The following is a 9000-nucleotide window of genomic DNA, read 5'->3' as shown; positions in this document are numbered from 1 at the left end:
CAAAAACTCAACTAAACATTGACATTAATATGAATTGTTTATTGAATCTCAATTTATAAGCTAAATCTACTCTGCCGAACCACAATCCAACGTTAATTTCAACTTAATTAAGCATAATTAACGTAAAATTCGACCAAAAACATAAATTTTTGGGACAAAAATTAAAATAACTTTTAATTGAACTACATAATTAAGATTAAAACAAAGCTAGAAGCTGGTAAAGCTCCTTTTTTACTATTTGACACTTAAATTAATTTATATTATCTTTTAAAAACATTAATATTCAGGAAATTCTAAAGTTTGGGGTAAAATAGGGTTTTTTCGGCAAGGATTGAATTTTCAATTAAACAATGATATTAATGTGAATTGATTATTGAATCTGATTTTATAAGCTAAATCTACTCTGCCGAACCACAATCCAACGTTAATTTCAACTTAATTAAGCATAATTAACGAAAAATTCGACCAAAAACATACATTTTAGGGACAAAAATTAACTTTTAATTGATCTACATAATTGAGATTAAAACAAGGCGAGAAGTTGGTAAATCCCCTTTTTTCCTATTTAACACTGAAATTAATTTTTACTATTTTTAAAAACATTAATAAGCGGGAAATTCCAAAGTTTGGGGTAAAATAGGGATGTTTCGGCAAAATATTACGGGGAGAAATGAAAAAATATGCCGAGTCGTTGAAGAAGTGCGAAATTCCAAAGTTTGGGGTAAAATAGGGATTATTCGGCAGGGATTGAATTTTCAATAAAACATTGCTATTAATGTGAATTGTTAATTGAATCTCAATTTATTATCTAAATCTACTCTGCCGAACCACAATCCAGCATTAATTTCCACATAATTAAATATAATTAATATAAAATTAGACCAAAAACGTACATTTTTGGGACAAAAATTAAAATAACTTTTAATTAAACTACAAAATTAAGATTAAAACTAAGCTATAAGCTGGTAAATCCCTTTTTTACTATTAAACACTGAAATTAATTTATATTATCTTTATAATACATTAATATTGAGGAAATTCAAAAGTTTGGGGTAAAACAGGGGTTTTTCGGCAATATATTATGGGGTGAAACACTATTTTACCCCGAAGTTATTTTTGCCGAACTTTTGCCGAATTACCCCAAATTCTAAAATAGTAGATATTCTCCCATGCATCGTCTGCTAAAACATTCTAAATGACTTATGGAAACAAACTGCAAGTGTTTATTAAACTCAGGTCACGTGTCACCAAAGAGCCGCTATGGAACAGTTTACCCGTCATTTTCTACTCTGAAAAATTGGTTGCTGTAATTTTCACCAACAGCCGGGAGTGTGGCGTACTCCTGTAAGCTAAGCTTCTGGGAGGCAAAGTTTGAGGGAATAAGACACATGTCGGCGATCCTACCCTATAGGTGCCGACTGCCCCGTGTCCGCCGGAGGTGACTTGACCCCCACACCCCATCCGTCACCTCCCAAGTAAACCTCATTTCCTTCCCCTGCTTACACACATAATGAAACCTGACTAATCACATCCTTGCCGAGGTCCTCTGACCCGCTTGCATTGAAACCTCCAAAAAAAAAAAAAAAAAAAAAGAACATTTCACCAACATGGAAAGTTATGTAGAATTAGAACCCTTTGAAGAATGGCGCAAACATCCTCTTCTGTTAGATTTAGTTATTTATTATATTGAAAAATGTAGCGGATTTAATCGAGATGGTGCCTTAAGACTTCATTAATAAAAGGCTGTTTCTATTTAGGCCCAAGTTTTGGACTTAAAAAAGCCAGGAACACTATTTAGGACCACCCTCTCTTAATAAAAATCAATATTTTACTTTGAACAATTGAATTTATTCTAAAGACATGTAAAATTATCAAAAGAAAAGAACTAAATTTTGTACAAAAATTACAGACAATTAAAAATATAAACAAACAAATGAATTAATAAAAGTGATAAATAAAAATAACTAAAATCATGGCGTTGCTTTTGCCTCCTCTTCATGTTTAAGAAAAGACATAAGAGATTCAGATCTGATTGGGCAATGGGACATGAGAGCCTGTCATATTTGAAACTGTGATTTCAGGACCAGTTAGGGTTAAATTATCCGCCATTAAATCTTCTTCATCCTAATTGGTGGAAATACAGTGTAATTTTACTAATTTTATTGTTAAGCTGCTAAAAAAAACCAACTTACCCAATTGTTCCTTTCATCTTGTTCTTTAACGGGAGTTGACTGACAACTAAAAGAAAAATAAAATAAAATTAACTTATAGATTTAACAGATTTACAATACAATTAAATAATTTATACAAACTTAGGACTGAAATTTGACAATCTAGATGCGGTATTTGATGCCATGCCTGACTTGGGCGTATAATTTTCTTTCAATAAATCTCCCCATCTTGTTTGAATTTCATTTGATGTTGATTCAGAAGGGTCAGCTTCGGTAGTTGTTGAATTAACTAATTTCATAAAAATCGTTTTCAGTCCTTCTTCCGTTGGGTCACTACTCTTATAATCGTTTATGAATCTTCCCCTAAACATTTTTGCTGCATTTTCTTGACTTCTTGAACTAACGCCCAATTCCTTCGCTATTTCTCGAAAATGAACAATTTTGTGAATCTGATCGAGGGGCACTTGTAAATTTAGGTACCGTTGGTACAAGCACCTTGCTATCATCTTATTTCCTATTTTCTTATGTCCGGCTTCGAAAACCATATTAGCTCCTGTTAAAACTTAAACAACCTTCTCTAAATGGCCTAGCAGCTAAAATAATTTGATAACATACGAAACGCCTATCATTTCAACTCGGTAAAGGGGGGGACCTTTTTTATCGCTTTTATCTATAAAGGTTTCACTAAATTTCGTTATTGATTTTTATGTGATTATAAATCGATGAAAAAACTGTCTGACCATTTCATTATGCCTTTAAAAAAACCCTGATAAAACAGATTTTTTTATCTCACTCTTTACCATTCCGAGTGACGATGACGTCATGGAGAGGTATTACACTGGGCGTGTCTGTGTGTATATTTGTGTATGTATGTCGATTTCGAGAATGATGATTTCTTCGAATGACCGACCCTTCGTGCTATGCTCAATCCCTTGGGTTATAGTCAATTAACTAACACATTTTGTTAGGTCTCAATACTAGTTTTATTTTATCAGCGATCATCGATTTTCAGTATATTTTATTCTCCTTATAGAGCCGAATACTCAAACCTAACTGTATATTTTTAATAGAAAGTAAAATGCATCCTATGAAAAACATTAACATGTACAAAAATGGGCCAAGCCTCGCCTCGTGCCCTTTCCGCTGTAAAACGTTCTGAGATCCCATGTAGAGCCAAGTCTGCCTTTTGATCTCATTCAATCGCCAATTGAACAATTATGTTATAAATTAAGTCCTTTTCCTAGTTAATAACCAATATTCTTTGACTCTATCATTATTATAAATCTTTGTTCGTATCAAAAATATCGTGACTTGGCAATCGCAGGTAAGTAATATTAAAAGGAAGTCGAGGGGAAATTCACTAAATCGTTGCCGATTTTAAAATAATCGAAGGGATATTCACTAAATCGTTTATGGTCGAGGGGATATGTACAAGTTTATAAGAAGAGTCATGCATAACCTTATATACACGCGCTTGCCAAGTCACGATATTTTTGATACGAACAAAGATGTATAATAATGATAGAGTCAAAGAATATTGGTTATTAACTAGGAAAAGGACTTAATTTATAACATAATTGTTCAATTGGCGATTGAATGAGATCAAAAGGCAGACTTGGCTCTACATGGGATCTCAGAACGTTTTACAGCGGAAAGGGCACGAGGCGAGGCTTGGCCCATTTTTGTACATGTTAATGTTTTTCATAGGATCTCACTTCTTTTTGTAGACCCTCTCGTTATACTTCGGTAGTTATATTAAAACAAGACCCTCTCGTGGTACTTCGTTTGCCAATATAATCGCTAACGTTTGTCCATATTTACGCTGAATTACCCCTTTCGACCCGCAGAGAATATGTAATAAAGATTGTACGCGATATCCTATAAATAAAGAACTAAAGAACAATTTTATAAAAATTTCGGGATGTTTTAATTTTTCTGTGCTTTATAAAATAAATGAAAACTAAATCCTGAATTTTAAGTTTCTATCTCCTCTAGAAGTACCTTAGAATTTTGATGATCGGTGAGTGAGTGAGTGAGTGAGTGACAAAATAAGGTAAATTTCACCTGCGATATTTCGAAAAGTATATAAGGTAGGAACTTGAAATTTGGAAACTAGAGCTAGGATTGACAGTCCTCGCGGCAAGCAAAATTTCAGACTTTTACCTCTAACCATCACGAAGTTACAGTGGGTTTAAAAGTGCCACGAGTTGCTTCGAGAAAAGGATGTCAGTGCTCGACTTGGCTGGGAGCACGGCAGTGCTCCCAGATATGCGTAATGTTATGCAGATATTTCACAATAAAATACTTTTACTAAAGGTATTTTGGTGAAAAAACTAAGATAAGCAATTTTTTAAAATATTCAATGTTTAATAATCATGTCTACAAAAGTCAAAATTTGAATTTCTGTTACTTCCGGCAATTATCTCTTACTTTTTCTCATCTTTGTCGCAAAGACAGTTTTTATTAATCAAAAATGTCTTGATTAGAATCAAGACCTAAAAAGTATCGATAAGTCTGAGGTTATCACTTGTCTGAAGGATCAGATATTAATTTTTCTATTTAATTGAAACTTAAATGCATGCTTAAGAAAAAACAACGTTCCATTACCGTTTTCCGTTGAAATAAATTATTTTACTGGTAATCAATTTCAAAAATTTACTTATCTCGGCTTTTCGACCACAATTCCATTCCCCGAAAACATTTTATCATTACATTAATTACTTTTGGGAGAGTACGTGTATGGTTTTGCGTTTTAAAAGGTTCCTAAAGACGTTACATCCCCATTCGTGACCGGCACGCTTCGCAGTGGAACATTTTAATTATTCTAAAACCAATGGCGCCAAATTCAATAGGGACAGTTAGATTTTTACTCGCGGTTTTGCAAAATGATGTAATATCAAGTGTACTTTAGTCAACCGTCGTATTGTTCTTTCTCATAGTTCAGGGCATGATCAGTGTTACTGCCCAATTTCTCTCTCTAGTTTCTAACAATGGTTAGAGACTATTTGATATGGCACGGACAACGTTATATACATTTGTAAATTTTAAGTAGCACAAAAGGAAAAAAATCCAATTTTTTTATATTTTGGTTTGAAATAAATAAACTCATGATAGTAGTTATAACGAACAAAAAGTCAAGGGAATGGCACCGGTAATGAGCAGCAGAAAGAGAGGAAAGTTTCTAACAATGGTTAGAGACTATTTGATATGGCACGGACAACGTTATATACATTTGTAAATTTTAAGTAGCACAAAAGGAAAAAAATCCAATTTTTTTATATTTTGGTTTGAAATAAATAAACTCATGATAGTAGTTATAACGAACAAAAAGTCAAGGGAATGGCACCGGTAATGAGCAGCAGAAAGAGAGGAAAGTTTGCTTCAAGTTAGCAGAGGGACATGGTAGTGAAAATGGTAATCTTGAATTTTGTTCGTTCAAACCTTAATATATCATGAAAAATTCAAGTGAGGAGGCGGCACTACCTAGAAAGATTGATTTTGGCAGATAACAGCGAAAAATTATGTTCTACACACACTGGGACTATGAGAGAGTTTCAAGGCCGAGGTCGCACATGATGAAATAGTTTGCTCAGGTCCTGTTAGTCTCGAAAGGGTTATATAGTGCTTGTAACTTTTAAAAGGTTCTTGTCATGGCTAAACAGACCGCTATTACATTTTTTTATTGTTTTATAGGTTATTTTGACACGTTATCTCCCAAAAGTAATTAATGTAATGATAAAATGTTTTCGGGTAATGGAATTGTGGTCGAAAAGCCGAGATAAGTAAATTTTTGAAATTGATTACCAGTAAAATAATTTATTTCAACGGAAAACGGTAATGGAACGTTGTTTTTTCTTAAGCATGCATTTAAGTTTCAATTAAATAGAAAAATTAATATCTGATCCTTCAGACAAGTGATAACCTCAGACTTATCGATACTTTTTAGGTCTTGATTCTAATCAAGACATTTTTGATTAATATCTGTTTCTTCAGTCTTCATTTTAATTAAGAATGTTAAGAAACAGTTTTACATTTTCAAAATCTGCACTAAGCAGAAACATATATAAAGGGGACCATAAATTTAGCTCAATCAAACATTTATTTATAATAATACTTCAAAAAAAACGTAAATCAATAAAAGTTTGTATTCTTATTGTAATTAACATAATACAATTTTTTACAATGACCAGTTTAAAAATTGCCTGGTCCAGTTCAAAAATTAAATCGGAGGGGGGTCAGTGGTCCACGAGACTACTGAGAAAGTTCAAGGGTACCATTAAAATTCTAATATTTTAATTATCCACTTCTTTGGTTTAGCAGACGACGTGCAGGAAAGTCGCTGGCCTAATGTCTAGTTTAAAAAATCCTTATTTGGTCACGGACCAGAAAACTCACGTAAACGCGAAGCGAATGTCGAAAACTACGTATTTTCCGACTGAGGAGAGGCGAAATAGCCCGGCCTCCTTTTACGTCCCCCCTAACCGAAAGGTTAGTGGTTCGAGCCCAGCCAGGAGCGGTGTTGTGAAGTCTCTGATGTAACGTAAAAAGTCAAAGTTTTGCCAAAATACGTGACGATTATTGTTCTTCATAGCTTCCGTGGTGCAATGGTTAGCGCGTTCGGCTGTTAATCGAAAGTTTGGTGGTTCAAGCCCAGCCAGAAGCGGTGTTGTGAAGTCTCTTATGTAACGAAAAAAGTCAAAGTTTTGCCAAAATACGTGACGATTGTCGTTCTTCAAAGCTTCCGTGGTGCAATGGTTAGCGCGTACAGCTGTTAACCGAAAGGTTGGTGGTTCGAGCCCAGCCAGGAGCGGTGTTGTGAAGTCTCTGATGTGACGTAAAAATCAAAGTTCTGCCAAAATACGTGACGATAATTGTTTTCAAAGCTTTTGTGCTGCAATGGTTAGCGCGTTCGGCTGTAAACCGAAGGGTTGTTGGTTTTAGTCCACCCTGGAGCGTTGTTGTGAAGTCTTATAAATAACGTAAAAATTCAAAGTTTTTCTACAATACCTGAAGATCATTTAATTTCAAAGCTTCCGTGGCGCAATGGTTAGCGCGTTCGGGTTTTAACCGAAAGGTTGGTGGTTCGAGCCCAGCCAGGAGCGGTGTTGTGAAGTCTCTGATGTGACGTAAAAAGTCAAAGTTTTGCCAAAATACGTGACGATAATTGTTTTCAAAGCTTTTGTGCTGCAATGGTTAGCGCGTTCGGCTGTTAATCGAAAGTTTGGTGGTTCAAGCCCAGCCAGAAGCGGTGTTGTGAAGTCTCTTATGTAACGAAAAAAGTCAAAGTTTTGCCAAAATTCGCGACGATAATTGTTTTTCAAAGCTTCCGTGGTGCAATGATTAGCGCGTTCGGCTGTAAACCGAAGGGTTGTTGGTTTTAGTCCACCCGGGAGCGTTGTTGTGAAGTCTTATAAATAACGTAAAAATTCAAAGTTTTTCCACAATACCTGAAGATCATTTAATTTCAAAGCTTCCGTGGCGCAATGGTTAGCGCGTACAGCTGTTAACCGAAAGGTTGGTGGTTCGAGCCCAGCCAGAAGCGGGGTTGTGAAGACTCTGATGTAACGTAAAAAATCAAAGTTTCGCCAAAATATGTGACGAAAATTGTTTTTCAAAGCTTCCGTGGCGCAATGGTTAGCGCGTTCGGGTTTTAACCGAAAGGTTGGTGGTTCGAGCCCAGCCAGAAGCGGTGTTGTGAAGTCTCTTATGTAACGAAAAAAGTCAAAGTTTTGCCAAAATACGTGACGATTATCGTTCTTCAAAGCTTCCGTGGTGCAATGGTTAGCGCGTACAGCTGTTAACCGAAAGGTTGGTGGTTCGAGCCCAGCCAGAAGCGGGGTTGTGAAGTCTCTTATGTAACGAAAAAAGTCAAAGTTTTGCCAAAATTCGCGACGATAATTGTTTTTCAAAGCTTCCGTAGTGCAATGGTTCAAGTACCTACAAGCACCCACAAGTACCTACAAACACTCACAAGTACCCACAAGTACCTACAAGTACCAAAGGCAGTGTGGGGGACCTTTTCCAACTTAACTTGTTAGCTCACACAAAGCTAGGTCCCCTTGTTTTTCAACCACCACGAGATTTGAACCTAATAGATTTAAAAGTGCTAACATCATAAACTGACTCTTTACACTGCTTAAATATCGCAGATTGGAATGGTTTTGAAAATTTTAATTTAAACATACTTAGACTTAATTATAGTCAATGAAAATTGCTTAGCGGAATGTTAGGTGTTGTACCTTCCATTTAAAACCGGAAGCTTTGAAAAACAATTATCGTCGCGAATTTTGGCAAAACTTTGACTTTTTTCGTTACATAAGAGACTTCACAACACCGCTTCTGGCTGGGCTTGAACCACCAAACTTTCGATTAACAGCCGAACGCGCTAACCATTGCAGCACAAAAGCTTTGAAAACAATTATCGTCACGTATTTTGGCAAAACTTCTACTTTTTTCGTTACATAAGAGACTTCACAACACCGCTTCTGGCTGGGCTTGAACCACCAAACTTTCGATTAACAGCTGAACGCGCTAACCATTGCGCCACGGAAGCTTTGAAAAACAATTATCGTCACATATTTTGTCAAAACTTTGATTTTTTACGTTACATCAGAGACTTCACAACCCCGCTTCTGGCTGGGCTCGAACCACCAACCTTTCGGTTAACAGCTGTACGCGCTAACCATTGCGCCACGGAAGCTTTGAAACTAAATGATCTTCAGGTATTGTGGAAAAACTTTGAATTTTTACGTTATTTATAAGACTTCACAACAACGCTCCAGGGTGGACTAAAACCAACAACCCTTCGGTTTACAGCCGAACGCGCTAA

At 35.7% G+C, this 9000-nt stretch overlaps 1 protein-coding gene across 1 annotated transcript; it reads right to left on the bottom strand.

The window, feature by feature from the left end:
* Positions 1–1826: 1826 nt before the first annotated feature.
* LOC149691221 (uncharacterized) lies at positions 1827–2890 on the bottom strand. The gene is made up of 2 exons (XM_089869471.1): positions 2313–2890; positions 1827–2238 (listed from the first exon to the last, which is right to left on the bottom strand). The coding sequence occupies exons 1-2, from the start codon at positions 2714–2716 to the stop codon at positions 2166–2168; spliced, it is 477 nt and encodes a 158-aa protein (XP_089725597.1). The 5' UTR covers positions 2717–2890; the 3' UTR covers positions 1827–2165.
* Between the last annotated feature and the right edge of the window lie 6110 nt (positions 2891–9000).

The sequence above is a fragment of the Phalangium opilio genome, unplaced genomic scaffold (assembly GCF_054372755.1).
Source record: "Phalangium opilio isolate 3A_F unplaced genomic scaffold, DU_Popi_V2 ptg000026l_1, whole genome shotgun sequence".
In the NCBI taxonomy this organism is placed as follows: Eukaryota; Metazoa; Arthropoda; class Arachnida; order Opiliones; family Phalangiidae; genus Phalangium; species Phalangium opilio.
This window is presented reverse-complemented; position numbering and strand designations above follow the sequence as displayed.